The sequence below is a fragment of the Cebidichthys violaceus genome, unplaced genomic scaffold (genome assembly GCF_023349555.1).
Source record: "Cebidichthys violaceus isolate CVI_PGR_0920_01 unplaced genomic scaffold, fCebVio1.0.p SCAF_16, whole genome shotgun sequence".
Classification (NCBI taxonomy): Eukaryota; Metazoa; Chordata; class Actinopteri; order Perciformes; family Stichaeidae; genus Cebidichthys; species Cebidichthys violaceus.
In genome coordinates, this window is record NW_027176329.1 from 14,109,425 (window position 1) to 14,136,924 (window position 27,500).

At 41.5% G+C, this 27,500-nt stretch overlaps 1 protein-coding gene across 2 annotated transcripts in view; it reads left to right on the plus strand.

The window, feature by feature from the left end:
- Positions 1-27,500, plus strand: part of LOC137872916 (protein MTSS 1-like) — a 55,195-nt gene that overhangs the window by 26,077 nt on the left and 1,618 nt on the right. For both annotated transcript variants that reach the window (XM_068711427.1, XM_068711428.1), the window contains 11 exons: positions 10,176-10,260; positions 11,317-11,408; positions 12,555-12,629; positions 13,766-13,777; positions 16,156-16,313; positions 16,468-16,575; positions 16,711-16,808; positions 17,845-18,070; positions 21,800-21,967; positions 22,177-22,333; positions 23,860-27,500. The exon at positions 23,860-27,500 is cut by the window's right edge and continues 1,618 nt beyond it. In XM_068711427.1, the coding sequence (XP_068567528.1) occupies positions 10,176-10,260; positions 11,317-11,408; positions 12,555-12,629; positions 13,766-13,777; positions 16,156-16,313; positions 16,468-16,575; positions 16,711-16,808; positions 17,845-18,070; positions 21,800-21,967; positions 22,177-22,333; positions 23,860-24,491 (1,811 nt within the window). In that variant the 3' untranslated portion in view covers positions 24,492-27,500. The remainder of the gene's footprint in view (positions 1-10,175; positions 10,261-11,316; positions 11,409-12,554; positions 12,630-13,765; positions 13,778-16,155; positions 16,314-16,467; positions 16,576-16,710; positions 16,809-17,844; positions 18,071-21,799; positions 21,968-22,176; positions 22,334-23,859) is intronic.

A 27,500-nucleotide genomic window follows, 5' to 3' on the forward strand; every position in this document is an offset into this window, starting at 1 on the left:
TGTTAGCTGTTAGCAGTTAGCAGCCGGTGGTCAGCGCTGTCCTGCTTGGCTAAATAACGGAGCTAACAGCTAACGTTAACGGAGGTTGCATTGAGTTAAATGATGATGCGTGTTCAGTCTCTATAATGACTTCCTAGTGATTGTTTGCCTACGATAACCAGTCCACTTTACGTCCATGTCTGTCCAACATGTCATCACTTCAGGGGACTACCGATGTGTCGGGTTTTTACACTATTTGTGTGTTTCTCTCACTGAGACTGCAGCAATCTAAGCAGCATCTCTGCAGACGAGGTTGAACTCTTGAAGCTTTTAGCATTCAGATGCAGATCTCTGACACACACACACACACACACACACACACACACACACACACACACACACACACACACACACACACACACACACACACACACACAGACACACACACACACACACTCACCAACACACTCAGAGGGCAGGGGGTGTTCACAGTCAGCCTGCCAACGTTTTCAGACTACAGATTAGTGGTGAAATAAGAGCTCTGGTTTTGCTCTGAAGGGGTGGGGGGTGTCGGGAGGACTGGCAGCAGCTCGGGTCAAACAAATCAAACGCTCTATTTACTTTGTTTTAGTCTCAGTTCAAAGAGTGTGTGTGTTGGCTGAGACTCGTCGAGGCTGCGGACGATACCGTTGGACGTTGTTTTAAAAAGTTTGGGATTAAAGAGCGACTGATATCAGCGGGATTCTGTTTCTGCATTCCAGTTTCCACCGTAGATCCAAACGTGTTTCCACCCGTCTCATGAGTGTGTGAGGGAGTGACTGAACAGTGTGTGTGATGGCAGGGAGGTCGGTTCGTCTCCGCGTCCTCCTCTGAGCCAGTTGCTCGGTGGTTGTGTTTTCTCAGCTGCCAGAGGAGGAGAAATAACTGATAATCTCAGTCCATGAACATCTCCCCAAATATTCCTCCTGAGCTCCTCAGAGGCCGATAAATCTGCCGCCGTGCGTTTTGTAGTTCAAGGAATCATGGGAGAGATAACGAGACAAGTGATACTGCAAATACAGTTCAAATGCAGTTCCCAACACGTGCAAAACGTCCTCTTTTTTTTACTTTAGTTAAGAATTTTTCTCTGTTTGACATAAATATCTTTTGGTTTTGATTGTTGGCTGGACCAAACAATTATGGTTATTTTTGATTATCTTATCTGATCTTTTATTGGCTAAACAATTAACTAATTCATTCAGAAAACAACCTGTTGATTTGTTGGCAGTAAAAGTAGCTGATAATTGCAGCCTTTGACTGATGAAGTTTCCATAATAATGTTTTTCTGATCATTTAGATGAAAACAGTCATAATGTTTCAGATAAAAGTTCAACACTGTGCGAATAAGTCCAAATTTTAAGAAAAAGATCACAGTGATACACAAATAAAGAGATGGAATGATTAATACTTATTTAAAAGTTATTTTGTGTTTTTAAATGTGAGGTCACGCACTATGACTTCTGGAAGTCTGAAGAACAATCAAATATAGATTTTACACGTTTGTTTCGTTGCTATAGAGATGACAGTGATTCTTTTTCTTTTAACGTAAATCCAAAAACGTGCATATATTGAACATTACTGAGAAACTTTAAAATATGAGGTCTCTAAATGCTTTTGATTGTTTGACAGAGAACTCCGAAATCTGACTTTAATTATGTCAAAATAAAGACATTTTTAATGAGACAACAAATCAAATCACCACCGACGTTTAGTCTCAAATTCAAACCTCCACCTGTTCAGGTTGAGAAGTAAAACTAAAAAAGTAAAAGTTCAAAGTTTGCACGCGGGGATCCAGAAACTTGGGATCCAGAGAGTTAAAACTTTAATTCTAAAGAGTCGTAAAAAACCAAAGTGATCCTAAGAATGTCACATCGCCCGTCATGTTTTCGAGGCGGGACGACACGGAGACGTGATAGTAAAAAATCCCAACAGCAGCAAACTGATACATCAGGACGTAATGGGAGAGGGGAGACATTCCCGGGACACCTATTTAAAGAATCCTAAGACTGTACTGTAAACCCCCCCCCCCCCTCACACACACACACACACACACACACACACACACACACACACACTGCAGAAGGCATCCTAAGACTGGCATCTCTGGCCTGCTCCCCTCCCTGGATCTGTGTGGTATTCCAGGACCGTACGACCCCGTCAACCTCAGAGGAGCTTTGAGGAATTCTGTTTACTCCTCTGAAAAACCCCTCCCACCTCACATGTACCCGTAAACCCACTTAAAGGAGTTAAAAGAAGGCCAACGCATCGTCTTGAGTGCGGCACCGCCTGCAAATACCTCTCTGGATCTTGTTTGTAGCCTGAGAGGTGAGACCCGGGGCAATAAAAGCTCCGCACATAACTTGTTTCTGCTGAGTCGTGTTGCTGTGAGCGTAGAGTAAAACGTGAAGCAGACTCATATCAATGACGAGACATATTAAAATGGAATGTGAGTGAGGGACGTAATACAGTGAGGGGTCATTCTCAAGTGGGAACCAACAGGATATCGGATCAGATTTCATGGATTTTGGATGGCAGAGAGAAGAAAAAGATCCAAAGTGTGGTTACATTTCTTTCCAGTATGTATGTGTGTATATATATGTATAGATATATATATATATATATATATATATGTATGTATGTATGTATGTATGTCAATGTATGTACATAGGTATATCCCGTGTGAAGTAGTTCATGTTGAAGTGTGTGTGCAGCTTCGTCTCTCCAGCTGATCTCAATGTGACCGATCCTGCTAATTAGCTTTAACTCGCCATTAAAGAGACGGACGGCGGCGACACTTGTGCTGCTTGTTGACATGTGAGACGTATTGAAGTGGTAAAGTGACCTTGTGGATGTATGCGGAGAGAGAGAGAGAGAGAGAGAGAGAGAGAGAGAGAGAGAGAGAGAGAGAGAGAGAGAGAGAGAGAGAGAGAGAGAGAGAGAGATGCTGACTGATGCAACCACCAAGCAACGCTATGCAGCTGTTTGACCGTTACCTGATTGGTCACGGTTCAGCCAATCAGACTGCAGCAAACTTTACGTTACTGTGGAACTTTTTTTGTGCGATTGGGTTAAAGCGAAGATGGAGATGTGACGGAGAGATCAGACATCGTCAACATGAAAATAAGAATTGCATTGAGTTGTTCGATTTTAAGGTTGAAATGAACATTTAAAACAGTAATAAATCAGTGTTCTACTGTCACTGATTGCTGTTGTTCTTCTTCTGCTTAATTTATCTTTCTTCTTCTACTTCTCGTTCTTCTTCTTCTTATTTTCTTCTTCTCTTTCTTCTCATTCTTCTCCTTTTTCTTTGTCTTCTTCTTCTCCTCTTTTTTTCTTCTCCTCCTCCTTCTTTTTCATCTACTCCTCCTGCTACTCCTTCTTCTGCTTTCAACAATCCTTAAAGAACTCTTTCTTCTAAGAAAGGTTCTTAATGGAACCCTTAGTCTCACAGAGAACCTTTGAGAAACTCCTGAAAAAGGATTCTTTTGGGTAGAACCTCAAGAGCTTCAGGAAAAGTTTAGGTTGATTAAAAAAATAGATTTACACATGTTTGTTTCCGTGGTCTCACCTGTTAAAGACAAAGAAAAGAGCTTCACCGAGAAACTGAAAATACATCAACAGGAAAAAGGAAAAGAAAGATATCCCAAGGTCCCGCCCACACTGTTTGAGTGACAGCTAGACTACAGTAAGGAACACGTATAGTGACCACTGAACAAACAGACTAAACCATCTTCTTCTGGCCTCCCTGTCTTCTTCTATATTCTTCCTAACTATATAATTTCATCCCATCCTCCTTCTTCTTCTTCTTCTTCTTCTTCTTCTCTCTTTCCCTCATGCTCCAGTTCTCAAAAATAGCTCTCCAGTTGTAACCTCCCTGTAGCAACAAGGCAAGAAATATAGTCTCCTAATACAGGGCAGTGATTTACTGGCTGTCCTGCTGTGTGTGTGTGTGTGTGTGTGTGTGTGTGTGTGTGTCTTCAGCTGCTCCGGTTCCTCATCCCAGTTCCACCAGTGTTTGTGTGGAGCGGCTCCTGTTGGGATGTGACGGCTGAGTTCACATCCCAGTCCGGGAGGCGGGTTATAGATTCCAGGTCACGACTGTTCTCCGTAGAGCTCGACTCCCTCGGCCGGTTGTTGCCGTCGAGAACTCAGAGATCTCGTCTCGAGGGGGAAAATCGGTCAGCTCACTCTGTGCAACTTTTTAAATTAAGGTTACATTCAGTCTCTGACTGCCGGATTACATTCACTGACCTGCCGGAAGCTTCCTTTACTGTGGTTTAACCTTTAATAAGAATAATAGATTTTATTCAAAAAGCTCAAAGATACTTTACAAAGGGGATGAAATAGAGAGAAATATTTAAAAAATTCATCAATCTCCTATTAATAGTTTTGTTAATTACATGCTGAGACATTAATCTTAATCTCAACATCTTGCTCTCTCCCACTGGACCTCCACTGGTTTTACACAACCCAGTGAGTGTACTACTGCATAATGTGAGACAGGTTCAGTCTTCAGTGTCTCCAGAAGGAGCTTTGTGAAGTCTGATAAGTGACGCCACTCGAGGCAGCGTCGGTCGAAGACTACAAGTTTGAAAAATATGTAAAAAAATTGAGTTGGAGAGAAGTGAAACCTCTACATGCTACGTTAGCCGCTGCTATCGTAACGCACCTGCTTTCCTGCCCAAACTGTCGTTGGTCTAGTTGCATTGTGGGTAATGTAGGCTGCAGGATTCGACGAGGAAGAAGAACGTGTGGAATAAAAGAGACGATATCTCTGCTTCTGCTGCATCGATTTTAAAACTTTAATAATATCAGTAATTCGGATTTAATGACTAAGGTGGGCTACAACTGTCGAGCAAGTTTAGAAAATTACATAATTTTACTGTAATGCAGCATTTAAAACCAGGAAAAGACAACACATATCTTACAATATTCAAAATCTAAGACGATCACTAGTGTCAACTTATGGTATTGATTCAATATGTATTCAATGCATCACCCTGCCCTTCTGACTATGTTATAAGAGTGCAGTGCTAGTGCTATTCAGTGTTAAATCAGTGGAGTACTCTGTTGCTCAGACTCGGCTCTATGTGAATCACAACTGGACACAAGTCAATGGAAGCAGTCTCACATTAGAGACAAACTTATTTGGCGAGTTGAACTTGAGGGTAAATGTGTTTTTTGGGGTTTTTTTCATGATGGTACAGACACAAGGGAAACTACTCGAAAAGTTCATCGTGTCACGAACGCGTTGAGACACGAGTCTGTTGCTGCTCCGAGGGTTTGAACCGATCCACTTTGGTCTCACATGCAGATGATCTGCTGTGGAGCCTCGAGGGCGTTCAGGCTGCAGCTGCAGCTCAGACAGAGACGCTGCTCTGTCCCACTGAATTTAGGTCAATCGGGTCTCAGTGCCAGTCAACACATACACACACACACACACACACACACACACACACACACACACACACACACACACACACACACACACACACACACAGGCCCAGCGTGAGGAGTCCACAGTCAGGTCAATCAGCTGAATTGACCAGGAACTAATCGACTGACTGTGACCCTGCAGGAACTGAACTAGTCTGCTTAAACCAGGACGGGAACTCATTCACAAAAATAGAAGGAAAATTAACTTATTTTAATCTCCCTGCTCTATTTTTTGTATTTAACTGCAATGTGCAGTGTTTCCACATCCCAAAGTACATTTAGTTGTATAATTTTACTTTACATTTTAACTTGTTAAACTGATTTAGTAACTTGAACAATCAGTGATCTTGATGAACGTTTGCTTTTATTAATGACACAAGTCAGTTTGAAGTTCTTTCTCTGTATTTCAGTGTTTCAGATCAATTACATTTGAATTTATTAGATGTACTTAGTTATTAAGTTAGTTATTACCACTGACTGATGGTTAACAAACTGGGAGAACTACTTAGACTCACTAGCAGCTTCATGATCACTGAATAAACTTGTCCAGGCAGCTTCCTACACTGAACCACCACGTACATTCAGATCAGATTACTTAATGCTCCACTCAGCAGTTTTTGTTGAAATGATCATCCCCCTTTTGTTCCACTCGGCTCAAGTTTCCAATTCGGCTGCGTCCTGACACCACACACACACACACACACACACACACACACACACACACACACACACACACACACACACACTATCAGTCCACACTTTGGCAGTGTGTTATAACCTTTTAATATTATTTGTTAATTGTCATACATAAAAATTAAGCAGTTGTTGGCAATGGAAATCTTAGATGTTATTAAGCTCCAACATAAAAAGGAAGGATAGAAAAAGGATGAAGGGAAATAAAAAAAAATTAATTACAAGACATAGAATATTGTAAATTTAAAATATATGGATAATATATAAAATAATTTGTGTTAGACAGTCATTGCAAAAAATCTTTTTTTCTTTTTTTCTTGCTGTGTGGTTGGTTATAGTTATGTTGTTTGTGTTACCCATGTCCTTCTGTTATTGCCTATATTTTTCTATTATATTCAAATTCAAAGCACTTTGAGTTTATGTGTAGTAAAATGTGCTTTATGAATAAAGGATGCCAGCGTTGAACTAGTGCAGCCTCGACGTGGGAAAGAGAAAGCAAGAATTTATAAACTTAATCTGAAGTAACATCGAAATGATTACAAATTAGCATTTGTTTACTTTAAATATTTGATGATAAAATGATTTAATTAAGCTTTGTGGCTGGATGGGCAGCACTGATATCAAACTATTGTCATCCGTTGAGTATAGTGTCACATATTCTTCTCAAATCTTAACTCTTGTTTATGAAATGTGACACTTAATATTAGAAGCACTGCAGGATTATTCTCACTCTTTCTAACTGCTGTGGACTGGGTCGAGATCACGCAATGCCGTGTTCAGACTCTTTGAATCGTGCAGTTTTAATTCATTTTCCACTTGAGAGCCACAGCAGCCCGATGAAAGCGCACATTTGTTTTTGCACTCCGTCCGTCTTTGCTCTTTTGTACTTGAACTTTAAAATGTTGGAGAAACACCATGGCAGGGTGCAGCGTTGGAGCATCTCTGACTCGTGTCTGCTTTTACACTTCTCCAGAGCACACTCTCTTCCCACCAACACAAACACAGCCATTCTGAGTAATGTCAGCCTGTTGAAATCACACCGGAGCTCCGCGGTGCCTCGGTGACTTACCGTTTCGCCTGCAGTGTGGTTCACGTGGCCCCGCTGGCTGCTGGGAAGTCAGCCTGGACTGATTTAGAAGCTTAACACCTTGTTTCTCAGACGAGCGCAGCAGAGAGAAAGAGACGAGGTGAGAAGAGAGGATGTAACGCCTCGTCCGAAGGTGAGAAGAGAGCAGGAAGAGGGAGGGGGGGGAGAAAAAGGTTGCGGTAACGGAGAGAGAGAGAAGGGTCGGCGGTGTACGACGTGATGGAAGCAGAGAGAGAGAGAGAGAGGAGGATGGTGTGTAAACAGACAGAAGAGAGAGAGATGGTGTGCGGGATGCAGGAAAAAAAGTGTTGTGAGTGAGAAGAGATTACGGCCAGATGTTCATCTGAAGACCAGGTTGAAGCATGGCTGCATTACTGAGCGACACACAGCGTACTGGCCACAGATTCAGGGGTCAGAAAACTCAGATACAGGCCCAAAATGTCCCTCTGAAAACATAAGTGTACACCGTGAACAGATTACTGTAAAAGTATTTACAGTATCGTTACTGTATTGTCAGTTACAGTAGCATTGTGTATTGTCGGTTACAGTATCGATACTGTGTTTTCAATCACTGTATTACAGCATTTGTCATTTGTTTAGTTACACAGACGTGCCGTTACGGAAGAACGCAAGACACTTGACAAATGAATCAATATTGACTTCTCGTTTCACGCGGGGAACAGACTCCGGTCTCTTGGCTGAAAGATCTCTGTTCATTAGAACCATCCACCAAATCTCTAAAATGTTGTGGGATGTCTACGACTTACTGCCACGAACGCTGGAGGAGACCAGCGTGGTATCCTCTTTAATTTCTACTTCAACATCGGATTCCACCTGTTACCTGTTAAACAGGAATGTCCAACAAGGAAGTTAAAATGACGACAAGATTAATAAAATGTATTTTTGACAATTGACTTTTAGCATTTGTACATGCAATGTTTTTGTATTTATTACTTTACAAGTTTTTGTCCTCTATTAACAAGCCTTTAAATGATTCCGCCCACATAATAATACATAATTTAGTTAAATATTAAATCCCTCTTCGATTATGGTCTCTTTGTCCTGTGAGGTTCCAGGAGGAAAAACAGAGAGGAAGATGTGTGGGACACACACAGAGAGAGAGAGAGAGAGAGAGAGAGAGAGAGAGAGAGAGAGAGAGAGAGCGAGGGGGGAGGACATGTGGAGAAAGGGAAGAGCAGAGGAGAGGAAAAGGTGTCAGTGGTGCAATGCAGTGCTCACTACCCCACCCCACACACTCACACACACACACACAGTCACTTGTATACTATACTCATGGGGACCCTTCATTGACATAATACACTCCCTGGATGTAAAAGTAAAACGCCCTAAAGACAAGCTGAGTTTATTAATATAAGATATTGATAAAATAGGACAAACTGTCAGATATTAGTTATAAAATGTACAAAATCAAAAACAAAGCTATGCTAAATGTTGAAGGTGTATTTGTACTTTAGTATTCGTATAAAGTTTAGATGTGTGTACCGACACGGACAGTTGGTGACGTTGGAAAGCTCCAGGCTGACAGGCTGAGGTCTGCTGAACTTTTCCCCAGGAGGGAGTGCTCTGTCGGGGGGAGAGAGAGAGGATGACCATCTGGCCCCTCCGGGTGTCCGCGGAGCTTCTGCTGCACTGACAATCAGCTCTCTGCTGGAGTGTCCTTGAGCAAGGGACACACTCGGGACAAGTCGCTATCAGCCACAAGAGCTGCTGTTGTGGAGGCGACCTCTGACCCCTGACTTCTTTCCTTCAACAGAAGGTTGTCAAACCTTTTGTTTTCTGTTTTCTTCTGGCGTGCTGAAAACAAGCTGCAGCCAAAGTCACAAATTTGATCATTTGTTTTGAGACAACCCCGCAAAAGTAAAAGCTCCACGAGCGTAAATATATCCCTGAATACATGAGTGGCTTTCTGCTCAGAGGCAGAGCGGGTTCGCCCTTCAATTAGAAGATCGACAGTTTGATTCCTGACAAGGTGTCCTTGGGCAAGACACTTAACCCCGAATTGCTCCCAAAGGTTGTGGCTACGGTGTGTGAATGTCGATGTGAAAGATAAGTTGGTCCTGATGGACAGGTGGCACCTTGCAATGTGCCATCAGTGTGTGAATGGGTGAATGAAGACTGGAAAGGCGCTATAAGTACATTTACCATTTCATTTGGATTCATCATGTCAGTGATGGTGAGGGTAAGCAGAGTATTCATTTTGGTCAGTACTGCTGACAGAGAAATATCACATATTTACTGCACAATTCATTTTTCTTCTTTTTCTTTTTCATGTCACGTCGTTTCTTATTTATTGGTCCTGGGATTTATTTTTAACGATAAGAAATAGGCCTTAATTGTTACTTAAGGTTAAGAACTGGTTATTTAAACTGAAAACTAGCCGACACATTTATTACAATGCTCATAAGAGGACAGAACAAGAAACACATTTGATACTTTTCTGTTTCTTTTCTGATTACTGTGATTGTGGAGAAAGTGTTCGTGTAGATCGTCAGTACAGTTACGTAATGAAATGCATGTGTATGATTGTTTTAGTTGTTGATTAATGCGCCCATTTTATTTGAATCAGTCGGTCTATAAAATGTCAGGAAATAGTGAAAAATCTCCAACCCAGAGTCAAAGATGATGTCTTTGAATGTCCCAAATATAATCCGTTTAATATGATATAAAACGGATAAAAGCAGGAAATCTCAATATTTTAGAGGCTTAAAACAGCATGTTTGTGCTTGAAAAATGACTTATACGATTAGTCGATTATCAAGATAGTCGGCGATTATTTTTCTGTGGATTAATTTATCGCTGCAGCTCTTTTACACGTTTTAATCGTGGGATTTGAGTTTTAGTTCTGAGGTGTTTGAACCCTTCCTTTAAAGATCTTCTGCAGTCACACTTTGACAGATTGTGTCTCTGCGTTTGCTTTCAGGAGGCACCAGAGACATCGGTTCAGCCCTCACCAGGATGTGCATGAGGCACCGCAGCATCGAGGCCAAACTCCGCCAGTTCTCCATGTGAGTAGATCTGTGTGTGTGTGTGTGTGTGTGTGTGTGTGTGTGTGTGTGTGTGTGTGTGTGTGTGTGTGTGTGTGTGTGTGTGTGTGTGTGTGTGTGTGTGTGTGTGTGTGTTGAACAGGTGTAGCATCTCCTCCCGGCTCTCCATGACATCCAGCTCCTCCTCTTCCTCCTGCGTCAGCTTCCCATCCTCCATCTCGCTCCCCGCTCAGTCTTTGCTTCCGTCTCACCACATTATCATGACCTCCTTTTTCTTTCACCTCTTCCTCATTTACCTTGTCTGCTCCTAAACTCAACTCAATCCTCCTCCTCCTCCTCTTCATCTCCCTGTCTCTGCATGAGTCCATTAACTCTCCCAGTACGGTGGGAGAGAGTCGGTCAGACTGAAATGAGAAGATGAGAGCTCCAGCTGAGTCGGTAAACTCATTTTTGGGATTCAAGAGTGTGGGTTTGGATCCAGAAGTGGAACCTTATTACAATGAAGGTGTAATAATACTTTTAGTTTTCTTTAATTAATACTTGAAAGACAAACATGTTATTTATCTGTAGGGTTCTTTCCACGATGTTGTCAGACTCTTTTAATAACAATCTGAGCCTGTCAGCGGCGTACGTAAGTGCGTGTGTTCATGTAAGCGGAGGGTGACAATGGGAGTGATTTTAAAATTACTTATTAAATAAAATTAAAATAATAAAATAATATTTTTAAATGATAATAATTAGTATTATAGCTATTAATATTTGTATACATTATTTACAATTTAAATAAATAAATAATAACGATAATGACAATAATAAAGTTAATAATAACTATTATTATTATTATTTGTATAGATTATTTACTATTAAAATAAATAAATGCAAATTACGAAAAAAAAGGGTAAAAGAATAAGGAAGTAGATAGTCAGTCCAGCTACATTTTGGTCTCTATTTTTTTTACATTTTGGATTATGAAGCAGATTATGTGGACTTGTGTTTTCTGACAGTGTGTGTGTGTGTATGTGTGTGTGTGTGTGTGTGTGTGTGTGTGTGTGTGTGTGTGTGTGTGTGTGTTGGCAGGGTGTTTCTGGACTGTCTGATCAACCCTCTACAGGACCAGACGGAGGAGTGGAAGAGAGTCGCCAACACTCTGGACAAAGACCACGCCAAAGGTACACAACACCGAGTTCCCAACACCGAGTACCCAACACGAGTACCCAACACCGAGTACACAACACCGAGTACCCAACACCGAGTACACAACACCGAGTACACAACACACAAGTACACAACACCGAGTACCCAACACCGAGTACACAACACAGAGTACACAACACCGAGTTCCCAACACCGAGTACGCAACACCGAGTACCCAACACCGAGTACACAACACCGATTACCCAACACCGAGTACACAACACACAAGTACACAACACACGAGTACACAACACCGAGTACCCAACACCGAGTACACAACACAGAGTACACAACACACGAGTACACAACACACGAGTACACAACACCGAGTACACAACACCGAGTACACAACACACGAGTACACAACACCGAGTACACAACACCGAGTACCCAACACCGAGTACACAACACGCGGGTACACAACACCGAGTACACAACATGCGAGTACACAACACACGAGTACACAACACACGAGTACACAACACCGAGTACACAACACACAAGTACACAACACCGAGTACACAACACACAAGTACACAACACCGAGTACACAACACCGAGTACCCAACACACGAGTACCCAACACACGAGTACACAACACACGAGTACCCAACACCGAGTACACAACACCGAGTACACAACACCGAGTACACAACACACAAGTACACAACACCGAGTACACAACACCGAGTACCCAACACACGAGTACCCAACACACGAGTACACAACACACGAGTACCCAACACCGAGTACACAACACCGAGTACACAACACGCGGGTACACAACACGCGAGTACTCAACACGCGAGTACACAACACGCGAGTACACAACACACGAGTACACAACACACGAGTACACAACACCGAGTACACAACACCGAGTACACAACACCGAGTACCCAACACCGAGTACACAACACCGAGTACCCAACACCGAGTACCCAACACCGAGTACACAGACAGCAAGTGAAAGCAGACACCATGCGGTTTATACATCTGTGTGCTGGTCATTGACTCTCTGTATATTCATGTCTCTGCATATCTAAGCATAAAACATGTTTCTTTGCACACCTCACACTGTGTGTTCATCCATCTCTACGTGTGTGTGTGTTTCTCTACAGAGTACAAGAAGGCCCGTCAGGAGATCAAGAAGAGATCTTCAGACACTCTGAAGCTGCAGAAGAAAGCAAAGAAAGGTTTTCTATCTCTTCCTGCTTTGATCACTTCTGAGAAATTATTATCAAGTTGCACAAACACTCAACATCACTTTGACATTTGTAATAACAAACTGTCATCAAAGAGTTGGAAAGTCTGGGAATGGTTCCGTATGAGTGAGTCATGTTTAAATGAGCAGTGGTGTTATTGTGGTTTTCATACTTAATTCAGTCGTGGTATTGAAGTGATGTAACATAAGGGCGATCCCTGTTATCCAAACTTAGATATACAATATATTTTTCCCATGATTCAGTGCTTCTATAAGACATCTGCTCAGAAGAGGTTTAATTAAGGATGAGCTCATTAAAACTAGTCTAGATGCACGGCGGCGATGTCAACAGATCACAACGGTTTGTTTCACAGAATCACCTGAGAATCCGTCACTGGAAAGTGTTTGTAACAAACATCAGGCACTTAAAAAAACAATACTTGTTGGTTATTGGATGATCTGTCAATCGAAGTCTTAGCGAAGCCTGTCGGGAGAAAAAACATCTTTTCCCATCAAGAAAAATGGGAAAAAAGTTCTGATATAACTGATGCTAATGCAGCAGCTACGCTAACCTCTTCAGGAGCTGCAGTCTAAGCCACGCCCCCTGGCTGTCAGTAGCTCTTCAGAGGAAGCCGATTGGTCCGTGCTCGTGTCTTTTCTCGGACACAAACGCATCACTTGAAATCTCGTAGATGTTGTCGATCAAGTTAAAGTTCATACTGCCTTGTGCAATCCCACAGAACGTCTGAGGTTTGAGTCCGTTAGATTAATAATAAATCTGATAATATATTATGATATATTATTATAGATTAAAATACCCAGTAATATTTACGGTAGTTGAAAGGAGCTCCACCTTTACCAGCTGCAACATGAAAGTGATGAACACATCCAATAATATAATATATATTATCCTGGAGAAAGAGTATTTATACTTTTGGTACTGTAAGTATATTATGATGCTGATACTTTTACTGGAGTACGATTCTGAATCCATGACTTTTGTAGCATTAATACTTTTAAGATGTGAGTACTTTTTCCACCTCTGAAGTTAAAGTCAATGTTTTTTTGCTTTTTTTAATCTGCCTCCTTCTCATCCTGTGATGTCCCATCATGCACTGCTCTGTCCAGCTGATGTATTTGGTAAGTCGTTTTCTTACTTCTTGTCTATTGTGCACAATTATTCTGGTACCACAGGATTACTTTATTATCTGCCGACAACTCATCTTTTTATTCTAGTTTTGTCCTTTAGAACAATCAACCCCAGTTTTTAGTCTAGTTTGGTCTACTTTAATGTAGCAATAATATTAATAATAATAAATAACTGTGACTGGTTTGGACAGGAATGTAGCAGATGGAGGAATGTGTTGTTTCCTACCAGTCAGAAAACACTTTCCGTCTCTCTGACAGCTTCTCGTGCTCCGTCACTCATCTGCTCGTATTTTCCTGAATTCACATCCAGCCCTCTTTGGTCGGCTGAAATATGTTCTCATGTCGTTTAGATGTTTGTGTGACTCACAAAAACCGAAGCCTTGAACACGACAAAAGAGCAGAGTCGAGCTAAACGAGAGTCTTTGAGGAGAAAGCTGGTTTCATGTCAAACAATCCAACCACGCCGAAACACAGCAGGGTAACCGGCTGGAATAACATAGCATGATTCAGCTAATTATATTATCTTTACCACAAATATATCAATATTGTTTTAAACTGTTTACGATAATATAAAACAGTAAAATGCAGAAAATCTTAATTTTAGAAAAGCTTGAAGCAAAGACTCTCTAAAGATAACAAGATAACAAAATATGACATTTTATAAAAAGTAAATAAATAAATAAGTGACACTGCATCGAGACCAACTTTATTCCTATGACTCCATGCCTTTGTGTTTGCTTCTAATTAGCGAATGTTAGCATGCTAACATGCTAAACTAAGATGGTGATTATGTTTAACATTACGCCTGCTCTAGCTTCAGCATGTTAGCTCAAAGTACAGTCTCGCTGTACAAACATTTTGATTAAAATTGTCATGTGATTTTCTGTTAAGCTGCAGTATAAACAGCATAACATCACCGCTCACAAGAGATATGTTGTTGAATAGCTTAGCATAGTAACATGTGTGCAGTAACGTAGCATAGCACAACATACAGTAGGATATCACAACATGTTGTAACATAAGTAAAAAAAGCCTGAAATATATCATATTTATGTATCACATTAAGAGTGACAAGAGTTAATGCTTTTCTCTCTCCACTTAGCCGCAAAGAAGTGTAACTAAACACCAAAACAAGTCGTCTGCTTTCAGAACAAATAGTTCCAAGTCTGATTCATCGCATTAAAATGAGATTTATTATGAGCAGAAACAAGAGCTCGTTGTTCGGGCCGACACTCGGTGGCTTCCAGCGTTTTTAAGACAAAGTAAACAGGACCTAGGATCGACCCCAGAGGAACCTCACATGTGGTCGAGACTTTCCAGCCTTGTTATTACGACACGAGAAAACTCCCTCTGCAGCGGGACGAAGAGATTCAAAGAGGAGGAAAATATAACTTGTGATTGAACTTGAATTGGAATGAAATGAATGTAATGAGAGAGAGAGAGAAGGAGGGAGGACAAAATGAAGTGGAAACCTCTGCTGAGTTGGAACGAATGTAAAGGGAGAGTGATGGAGGGAGGAGTTCCCTTTAGTAATCCCTCTGAATGTGATTGAAGATGAAGAGAGACATTAAAGAAAAGCTGCTTTTATTTACTCTGAAGTAGCCGAGTCGGCTTTCAGCAGTAATCTGATTTCCTAATAACCTTGTGAACAAGAAAACGTCTGTGTGTAATTGGAGTAGACCGCAGAACTTGGCCTCGTATCTCACTGGAGGAATTAAGCACTTTAATTACATGTTTGTGTCAGTCCTGAAGAATAGACGAGGAGAGTACAGAATGATCGTTGATTCATTTCTAGCTTTTTAATTTTGGGCTCTGTGGAATCGTGTTAATTCTTCACTCTTTTATGTTTGAGTTTTTGTGGTCTTTGCTGACAATTTATTGAGGAATATATAGAAAAAAAGAGACTTATCACAGAGAAAAAATGAAAAGATACAACATGACCCTCTTACGTCACATCTCGGCATATTAAACAGAGTATTTTGTGAGCCCACTAATAATATTTGGTGTGTGTTCACTGGATGCCGGCGGTTGTTTTTCTCTGGCGTTGGAGAGAAAACTCCTTCCATTCTTTTAATTGCGGGTTTGAGGTTTGTGAGAGGCTCTAACTATTGTTTTGAAGCGATCGGTTGTGTTTGTAGTCTCAGAACAGGATGTTCTCGCTGCAACTCAAGTTGTGTTTAAGATATTAGATTTCACCGCCCTTTATTTCTCCTTTCTGCCTGCTCTTCTCATATTTTGATTATGATGTTCTGCTCCAGAACATGTGATGATAAAAGTGTGTGTGTGTGTGTGTGTGTGTGTGTGTGTGTGTGTGTGTGTGTGTGTGTGTGTGTGTGTGTGTGTGTGTGTGTGTGTGTGTGTCCGTCCAGGCCGTGGGGACCTCCAGCCTCAGCTGGACAGCGCCATGCAGGAGGTCAGCGATAAATACCTGCTGCTGGAGGAGACGGAGAAGCAGGCGGTGAGGAAGGCCCTGGTGGAGGAGAGGAGTCGCTTCTGCTGCTTCGTCTCCATGCTGAAGCCGGTCGTGGTCAGTCTCACATCCAAACCACAAATAAAAAACAGAAGCTGTGACTGTTAAAAGTATCACCCTGCAGACCTGTGAGGTGTCTTAAGTTTTAATGCAGGTCAGCAGTGTTTTGCTGCAGACTCCTGAGCCGGTCGATGTGTTTGTGTGTCGTCAGGAGGAGGAGATGTCCATGCTGGGGGAGATCACTCACCTCCAGACTCTGACGGACGACTTGAAGACTCTAACTATGGACCCGCACAAGCTGCCGGCCTCCAGCGAGCAGGTATGCGACCATCTGAACAGATGAACCCGGTCCTCTGATCCAGGAGACGGTCGGCTGTTCACACGCTGCAGAGGTTCTGCTGACCTTGTTCAGTTCGTCTCCTTGAGGTCTCCTACTCTCTGTCTCTCTCTGCAGGTCATCGTAGACCTGAAGGGCTCCGAGTGCACCTGGTCCTACCAAACTCCACCCTCGTCGCCGAGCACCACCGTATCCAGGAAGTCGAGCATGTGCAGGTTGGTTTCCATGGCCACAGACACTACCCGTTATCCCGACAAACCTCCCACAATACAATACGCTGACGCGGCTCATCTTTTTTTATCCTGATTGTACTCTGCTGCCCCCTGTGGTGCAAAGGGGGAACTGCAGCTCTGTGCTTTAAGATGTTAGGTTCTTTGAATAGGAAAAGTAGTATTTTCTGTTATATTAGTATGAAAAGAGAAGAAAGAGTTGCAGCTGATACTTTTCCTGTTAAGCTTGTGGAGTTATGATCAGGACTGTTTGAGTAGTTTCTTCACGGCAGCAGAAATATTCAGCTGCATAGTGATCGTAGACGGTCAGTGTGGAGGTCTAGTCAGTATGTTTAACTCTCTGAAACTCTCCAGATATGTCATGTACCTACATGACATATCTAGAGAGTCATTTCAGTCCATTTAACGTTCGATCTGAAGAGTTATTGAGGATTAAATTAGAAATGTTGACCGTAAACATGTCTAGTGTTTATAGTGTGTGATGCCACGGTGCACTGTAAAAGGGTCAAATTGTAAAAAAAGACAATTTATTTAACTACAACGCTTCAGTAGTAGTAATAGTAGTAGTAGTAATAGTAGTACCTCAGCCATTCTATATAAATCTGCTTTTAACCTGTGATGCTAGTTATTCATGTTTTTGTTTTGTTTTTTACTGTTATGTCGACTCTTTTGTTCATATTGCAATTCCTTTTATTGTTTCTGTTTCTGTTGGCCTTTCAGTACCTTTTGAAAGCTCCTCAAATACAATGTATTATTAGTAGTAGTAGTAAAAGTAGTAGAAGTAGTTGCAGCAGCATCTAGCCAAATAGTTTCACTAAAGTCTCTGAAGTTTTAAGAATTCTACAGGTCTTTTAATAAACGTCTCAGTTTCTCTGGATATGATATTTCTTCGTTAAATTGACTCTCCTCTCTTCTCCTCTCTTCTCCTCTCTCCTCTCCTCTCCTCTCCTCTCCTCCTCTCCTCTCCTCTCTTCTCCTCCCCTCCCCTCTTCTTCCCTCTCCTCCCTTCTCCGTCCTGCAGCAGCCTGAACAGCGTGAACAGCAGCGACTCTCGCTCCAGCGGCTCTCACTGTCACTCCCCCACCTCCCACTTCCGCTACCGTGCCTCCTCGTCCTCGTCCTCCTCGGTGCTCCCCCAGCAGGCGCCGGCCCGCCTCTCCTCGATCTCATCCCACGACTCCGGCTTCATCTCCCAGGACGCCTTCCAGTCCAAATCTCCCTCACCCATGCCCCCGGAAACCTCACAGGTGAGGAAAGATTCACCGATCCAGTCAGAAAAGCCCTCCAGGTTGCAAGGATACCGTGTGTGTGTGTGTGTGTGTGTTTGCTGAGTGACGCCAGCAGCAGACAGCATGTTCACTTATCTCCACAGGGTTTCCAAAGCAGTGATTCACGGGAACAGAAATCACAGAGTCACTCAAAATCGGTTCTACAAAACATCAGTTATTTCTATTATTGATGAATTTGTCCATTTATAAAATAAATATCACAGTTTCACGGCGTTCTTGGTGACACTTTTAAATGTCCTGTTTTGTCCGACCAGCAGTCCATAACTCAGATATTCAGTTTACAAAGACATAAAACAAATCCTCACACTGGAGAAGTTGGAACCAGAAAACTGAATGAATGAAACGATTAACCGATTATCAAAAAAGCTGCTGATTAATTTTCTGGTTATTGGCAATTATTATAAATATTAGTTTTTTTGTTATTAAGATTTTCACTTCCAAGATGTTCATTTAAAGTCTACTTTATGCCATTATTTGATACATTATGATAAATAAAACATATATAAGTAAGGTGTACATACTGTGGATTATCTTGAGTCATGATTTCTGGAAGGAGACTTTACTGTTGAGGTTTTAAAATGTAATGTTTTGACGCTTTGAGCACCACAAGCCGAGTGTCATATAGTCCCATCACATTGGAGGGAAGGCAGACATCTCTACGGCTGATATGTCCAACACTAGGTATCTCCAACACTAGACAGCTCACACTAACACTAACTAGATTAATAAATAGAACTAAAGGTGAGAGGGACAATATATATTTTAGATTTTTTTGTGAACTGTCCCTTTAACAAAAAATCTTAACCTGAAAATGTCCTGTTTTATCTTGAGGGAAGCAGCTGCTTAATGTCACCGTGTTTACCTATTTGGATTTGGTAAAGTTCAGTGTGTGAATATAAATGTAAATCTACTACTTCATTGAGACATTACGGGATTTTTAACTGGTTATGAAACCGTCTAAATGGGAGGAGAACCAGAACCAGGACTGGGCCAAGCAGACTGTCGCCTGCTGCAGTAAAATGAGAGTTTTCCTAAAGGGACTCTGGTGCTCGGAACACTACCACTGTTGTCCACAGGGACCGCCAAAATCAACACAAGATGAATGTTTGTTGTAGTAGCTTTAAAGTCTCATGAAATACTCACAAACATGTGGAAAGAACGACGTGTTTGAATGATAACTGACTGGATTTTCAGTATATTATTTATGATTTATATTCTGTGCAGTTATCAAAGCCTCTATCTTCTCATTCCACCTGCTGAAGCTGCTTCATGCATCTCTTCTTCTTTGAGCTGTTTGTTCACTTTACTTTCACTTTGCTGGTTCTAACGCTGAGATTCTGTGTTTTTATTTACTAACCTGTGTCGTGCTTCTGCTCTTCTTCTGTCTCTTTTTCTCTGCGCCGCTGGCTCTCTCTCTGTGTGTGTGTGTGTGTGTGTGTGTGTGTGTGTGTGTGTGTGCTTTGCATGGCTCTGCTGCAGTCGTGTGTCTCTCCTTTATCTGAGGAGCCTTCCTCTTCCTCCTCTTCCTCACCCTCACACAACGAGCCCCAATCTGGGCTGCAACAGGTGAACGTCTACACAAGAAAACGCACACTCACACACACACACACACACACACACACGTCTGTAAGGTTTTTGAGGGAACTTTTATATAATTTAAAAAATCTTGACAAAGAGATTAAAGGTTCAATAAGATATTTGTTTGCACCAAAACTTAGCAAATTTGGGTATTTTAGCAACCTGGGACTGGTCTTGTGTTGGTGTTTCCTTCTCCTTTAGTGTTTCACTCGCCATTCACAGATTCAAGGATCATTTATTGTTATTATGCAACACAGGGATGCACGGCGGTATTCAGTTGTAGACTATTTGCAACATAAGAAAAAGTTGTACATTCCTGTTGTGCATTTTAAAAATTTGCAGCATCAGAAATGTGAACAGCAGCAACAAAAACAAATGTCTGGGCAGATAATATGGCCGACATTTTCACATTTAAAAACTCAACATGAGGAAAACATTGTCCATCAACCATTGGTCCCACCGGAGTCCTGCTCTCAGTCCAGCTGTCCCCCTGTCAAGAGCAGCTTGATCCTGGGCCACGATGGATCCAGGTCTCTGTGGAGATGTGGGCTCAACAGTCACCGACCTCCCGCTGCTTTCGTCCATCTTATTTTACTGCAACTGTGTATCAGAAAGCCAGGAGCATGCTGGGTAGTGGAGTAGCCTCAGGTCCTAGCTGCGTTAGCTTAGCTTCTCTCTCGAATCTTCTCTCTGGGGCAGTTTGGTGGCATTTTGGTCCGACAGGTCTGGCTGGTTGGTCGGCCGTGGAGGGGTGATCGTCTCAAAGTCCGCTGCTCTTAATCTCCACGCTTATGGATCATATAGATGCGCAACTAAATAAAGTTGTGACCCCTTATGGGTCATCTATAAGGGCTTAGGGTTTAGGTTTCACTGGTTGCGGTGAGGCTAAGGTCCTGTAGAGGTTTTAACATCTTTGGGGTTAGGGATTCTTCTGGGCTCAGGTTAGTTTAAGAGGAAACACAAATCGAAGAGGAAACACTTTGACATACCAGATTCAAAGTGGAACTTCAATGGAACCCGACCCTAGCAGAAGCTGATATAAAGATAGAAATCACAAATCAAATAGTGAGAAATATATCTGAGCTCCTCCTGCTCCATGTATGTTTTCACCTCCTCAACAGTCATAACCGTCATCTTTTGATTTTTTGAATTGTTTTTCTCCCTCCCATCCACTCACCTTCAGTTGTCAAATGGTTTCGATCATCATGCTGCCCTCTGTCTGCACGGAGCGGCACTGCAGGCCCAGGACACCCACCTCCACCCTCCATACTTCACCTACTCCTCCTCCTCCTCCACCACCACCTCACCCATCTCCTCGCCCTCCTATTCGTCTGTCTCTCCCACGTGGCCGTGGTCCCGTTCAGGCTCCGGCCAATCGGCAGAGTTCCTGCCTCTCAGCCCCTCCGGGCTCGGAATGACCCCGACATCCAGAGTCCCGTCCTGGAAGGTTTGATCCTCATTCTCCCTCATGTCCTCTTCCTTCACTTCTTTTTTTTATCCTTCTTCTATCTTCCACTCTCTTCTTTTTTTTTGATTGCTCTTCGTTAATGTCCTTTCATCTTATGCTTTCTTCTTTTCAATTGTGTTTTATTCCTTTGCTCACATTTCACCAAAATGCTGTTTTGTTTCATGCAAGCAGAACTTTGAAACAACACTAACGTCCCTTTACAGAAAACTTTGCTCTCTACTATGATGATAATGGACTTCATCGTCCTAATTTCACAATTTGTGCTTCTTTAAACCAGGTTTTGACTGATGTGTGGTCTGTAAAAAGAAGTTGAACTGACAGAAAATGAATTGAATCCTAATATTGACAAAGATTTACAGTAAATTATCATTTAAATATCCAACACATTTGTAATTATTATAATAATTTTTTAATTGATTAGTCAAATAATTGTCAAAAAACAATAGTTTATCTCCAAAATGTTACGTTTTCCACAACAACCTTAATTTTACTGTTTTGTTTCTTAATAAAAACGTAAAAACTAATTACAAATTTGCAAAAATTATAAAACCCAAACAGTCAAACAAACCACAAAGTGTAACTGGGAAAAGCAGCGTAAAAGTGTAATTCTTTATTGTCTCAAATAATGTCTTTCTGTGTAGGACTGGGCCAAACCAGGACCGTATGACCAGTCGATGGTCAACACCCTGAAGAGGAGCAGGGACAGGAGAGAGACTACAGATCCCAGCAGCCACCACGGCGCTGACGTCACCACGACAGGGGAGGAGCCACAGGGGGTGAAAGGAAACCACGCTGTGACATCACACAAGGTCCAACGGTGTAACCTACTTGGCAATAAACAGTGTCTGATTCTGATTAAAAACAAATCAAAACGAGGAGTCGAGTGACATATTAGATGTTTTTGGGCTGTTGAATTAGTGAATGAAAGAATACACAACAAACCAACAAAGTCAAACTGTGTGTGTGTGTGTGTGTGTGTGTGTGTGTGTGTGTGTGTGTGCTGGTTGACCCCCTGCAGGAGGACAGGGAGACCCATGAGGAGCTGGCCCGGGCGCTGGCCCGAGGCCTCCGCTTGGACATCCATGGCTCCAGCAGAGACTCACTGCAGGGATCAAGTGGCTACAGCAGCCAGACCAACACACCCTGCTGCTCAGAGGACACCATCCCCTCACAAGGTACACACACACACACACACACACACACACACGTAGAGATGGATGAACACACAAGTCATGCTTTCATTACATTTTTTATTTCAGTATCTTAATCTTAATATTTACAAAATGTTTTACTTTTGTAAAGGTACATAGTGCGGTGGGTATAAGTGTACGACTACTTTGAGTTTTTTATGACATACTATATTATGACCTTTTCTTTTTTTTCCAACATACTATAATATGACTTTTTAAAACTCCGCTATACTATATTGTTTTTTTGTTTTTTTAGTTTTTTTACTTTTTTCAACATGCTATACTATGACTTTTTTTTTTACTTTTTTTGACATGCTGTACTATGACTTTTTTTTTTACTTTTTTCGACATGCTGTACTATGACTTTTTTTTACTTTTTTTCGACATGCTATACTATGACTTTTTTTTAAACTTTTTTCAACATGCTATACTATGACTTTTATTTACTTTTTTCATATTTACATCATAAGGAACATAAACAGCAGCAACAAAAATTAAAAAAATGGGCAGATATGAGGAAAACAATATCCATCAAAATTGACTGTTTGAGCACCAAGCATCATGAGTCCTCCTCCTCTGGTCCACCTGTCCTGCTGTCAGCCCGTCAAGTGCAGCTTGATCCTCAACCATCCATCTTGGCTCTCCTCCCTTTTTATTTACTTTTTATGACACATTTTACGATGACTTATTTCGACACGATATACTATAACATTTTAGCAATTTTTTCGTCATACTATGTTTTGTTTTTTCAAACAAGCATATTTTCAGAAACTAGAAACCTTTTCAAATGAACGTCACACATTCTTTTTGGCCTCACAAGTCATCTGTTAGATATGGAAGCCTGTTTCCGCCATAAAAAAAAAAAAGTCACATAAAAAAATGTTACGGCGGAAACGGGCTTCCATAGTTATACGCGTTTCCATGCGACTACGCCAAATAGTTGAGAATCCAAAAAAGTCATGTAAAAAAAAAATTATATTGTCTGCAATAAAAATGTCAAAACAATTCTCAGAATTTTTATAATATATCATGTCATAAAAAAGGCATATTAGTGTCACAAATTCTTTTATACATTTTCATAATATATAATACCATAAAATGTCATTGTACAGATTGCCAAAACATGTTGTAGTATAGTGTGTCATAATTTAAAAGGACCTTCGCATGACGTTATCAAGCAGCAGTCAGTTAGCTTGACTTCCACATATAAACTACACACAAATATCCCACAAGGCGCCTACGCAATAATTAATTGATGCAAACTTTAGCTGAAAACCTCTTTGGACAAATATAGAGAAGACAAAGTATGAAATGTAATACCTCGGAAAATAACGTGTAGAAATACTTTAAGACCCTGGAGAGAGAGCAGAAGAAGAAGTAAGAGAGGTTAGATTTAACTCAATACTTGTATAGTTTTTAGAGATAATATATAGTGAGTATTGAGTTGAGGTTACCTGTGAGTCATTCTGTATTACTAGTAGTGTGATAAGATTGTTCTCTGTTCCCTCCAGTATCAGACTGTGACTACTACTCGGTGGGAGCGGATCACGAAGGCGAGCATCAGCAGACGTCAGACTTTGATAAATCCTCCACCATCCCCAGAAACAGCGACATCAGTCAGTCGTACCGCCGCATGTTCCAGTCCAAGCGCCCGGCCTCCACTGCCGGGCTGCCCTCCAACCCCTCTGCCATAATCACCCCGGGAGTCGCCACCATCCGAAGGACGCCATCCTCCAAACCCAACCTGCGACGGCCCTCTGGGGGCCTTAGCCTGGGCCCCATACCAATCAAGCCCCCCATGATCCCAGTCAAGACCCCCACTGTGCCTGAACATCCGGGTTTCCCCAGCAGGGCGGCATCGGAGGACGGCAACGCAACCCGAACCCCGCTCAGCCCCGCCACCACCCCTCTGTCACCGAGGTCCATCCCGTGGGAGACCCAGCACCCGAGCCAGGGGTCGGATCCTCCTACCCCGCCACCGCAGCCCGGCGGTCGGGTGTCAGAGTGGGAGCGCCGGCCTCTCCCGGAGCTCCTGGAGGAATCAGAATACAGCGAGGTGGAGGATTTTCTGGTGGCTATCCGACGAGGCGTCAGGCTCAAGAAGACGTCGACCAATGACCGATCAGCGCCGTGTATCCACTGAGACAAGAAGGTGTCGGTTTGACTTGAAGCCATTTTGCATCCCTGAAAATATGCTCTTGAAGGGACACAAAATGGTTATTTAACAAGTTAACGCAAATGGGAGCTTTGGCATCAAATGGACGCCGAGGTTTGGAGGAAGTTGCCCAGAGACGCTGATCAAGGATCAGTTTACAAATTAGCTAAATTATAGAAATGCTGAATTTGCTGAAAAACGAGGCACTATCACCTTTTCTTTTGGCCAAAGAGAAATTGTTTAAACGAGGAGGGATGACAACCCCTTCGTTTGCGGAGAACAGTTTGAGAGAGTACAACATGTACATACATAGTTTAAAAATCTCTTTTCTCTACTGATACAAACTAAGAGAAAACTATCAAACTAATGTTGGTAAGAGGTAGAAGTTTCTCATCTAGATTCAGAATTTATCCAACAACAATCTAGACCTTTCATAAAGTATCGATCGACTTGTTTAGGCCACAAATTTAAAGCACTTCTCCCTTTAAAAAGAAACCGTCAGTATTGCTCTTAACTCAAGGTTTCTTCTGGGAACACTGGTGCTGATCCGACATCAGTTACGCTGGGTAACTTCAGCACAGGAGAGAACAGGACATGCTTGTAGCAGCGACTTCTTAAACGACACATTAAATAAATGTTAATGCGTGTTGTATCGGAGAGAAATGACAAATAGATATGATTCTGGAAGGATTGCTGGAGTATTTTCAAAAGATCAAATCATGATTTGTATGTACATATTTATATTTTGACGTGTTTGTACGTTTTGTTTGTCATACACTCCGTTTTACATCCCCTTAGTCTCCCATTTCCACTCAAGGTGCCAAAAGCCGGAGGGCTGAATTTAACTTAAATATTCTCTTATTTAAATGAAATTATGCTGGAATTTTTTTTTCTGTAAAAACATAGATATGGTGTTCAATAGAGAATAAAAGAAAGACAAATTGAGCTTCTACGCAAACTGAAAAGAGTATTTGTATATGTTAGCATTTTGAAGAGTGGTGTTACAGTTATTAATACCACACACAGTAGATTAACCTGCATGTTCTTTTTGCCCCAATATAAACAAACATTTTGTCTTTTAAATTAGATTTACAAAACAGTTAAACCCGTAATATTCCAGCAGTGGAGATTAACAGTGTCGACAGTCGTGGTTTAGGAACTGTGGAGGCCAACAAGGAGCTGGATTAAGTCGGCTGTTGGCAGATTGTTTCTCCAAAACTGGAAAATCAAAAACTGTAAAGGATGTTTGAATGGAGTCAGTACTTATCTATCTTTTTGCATTTAGTTTTTTATTAATGCATTGTGTTTTTAGAGCATTTCATTTCTGTAAAGCACTTTAAATGTTTTTAAAAATTCTAAAATGGACAAAAATCGAAACAGGAGAAACTCAATCAATGATAGATTTGTTTTTACGTCCACATGATCTGAACTTTGTCGGCCTCCAGGTTCACAAACCCTTCTGTCTCCGTTCATTGTTCAACTTGTTGCTAATCTACCAACTACAGTATGTAGCAGCTGTGTGTTAGCATACACTTCCAAGTCCATGATAGTAATAGAGGTTGTTACTACAGGTTCTGTGTTACTGCTTAGCTATAGTACTTGGAGTACTGTGGATCAGTGTATTGGTCTGTTGTAGTGAAGCCAGTGTGCTGATGGTGAGCTGTGTTTAGTTGGCACAGATGTAAACGGTTGAGGACGAGTCAGAGCTTCAGTATTGGGACGGATTGGGATTTTCTAGACCCAAAAGTGAGAAAATGAATGGTATAATGAAAGTTATTTGAAGAATACACCTACTAAAATGAACTGTCCCAATACAGGCACCACTATGAAGTGTACATTTTTTGGAAAGAGAACAGGTTTCTAAACTGGTCTGGGATCTAGCTTGCTTTAGTCCTAAACTATCTGTGCTTACTAGCCAACTCCAAACACCAACTGTCCAGAATAAAGAGCGATTTTTCAGGTGGTTTTTAACACTCTGGCAGCCATGTTGGAGGTCTTCAGCTCTCTACAGTAGCTAATTACAGCTGATCACATTCCTTAATGTGCAATTTGGTTGTTTTAACAGAATTTCAAAGAAGTTTCACAGCCTCAAATGCTGGATGAACACGCGTACTGCACATGTACAAACTAGTACAACACACCTGTTGTTAAACATGCTATTTTTTCCCTGATAAAGCTACATTGTAAACAACAAATCTATGCTGAAATCAGCCAGAGGAGCGCTAGTTAACGTTAGCTGTTAGCAGAGCGTTAGTTAACGTTAGCTGTTAGCAGCCGGTGGGCTGCACAGTGCTGCTTGGCTCAACAACGGAGCTAACCGCTAACGCACGAGTTTACATTATATTATGATGTAATGCAAGATGTATTCGGTATAAAAAGTAACAAATGGTTAAAATTATCTATTTTGGACACTAGCTGTGTGCAGAAGCAGAAGCTAGCACTGTAGCATGAGAACAAATCTAATTTGCTACCAAACATTCCCACAGACGCGTCACAACAAGTCAAATCTCAACTAGACCTCCATTATGGCGCCAGAGATTTATTTTGTGAAACCGACTGAAAATCCTCTTTTAGCCGCGGTTCAACAGACGGTTCCAACAGAACACGGAGGTTAACCTGCCGTGCACTGATATTCATGTACAACTGCGACAAATATATATATAAGCCTGTAATAGCTTGTGATTACTAAATGTCAAATAGCCCGATGAGCTGGTGTTTGCGGGTAATTAGCGTAACGAGCTGAAATAGACAAAACTTCCCTGTTGCTACTAAATAACTACTGTTAATAGAGTGTCATCACAAGTCAAATTATTTATTCATTTAAATGTTTTCAGCCATTTTATTTGTGGCTTTACACGTTTCTAAACTCCCAACTGTCCTGTTGAGCATATAAAACATATTAACAAATATATTTAATATGCATGTTGTCTTTTTTTAATTTTTTTTAGTTGAACTACAGATTGAATAGTCGGCTTTTTTTCTACTGGAACTATTTGT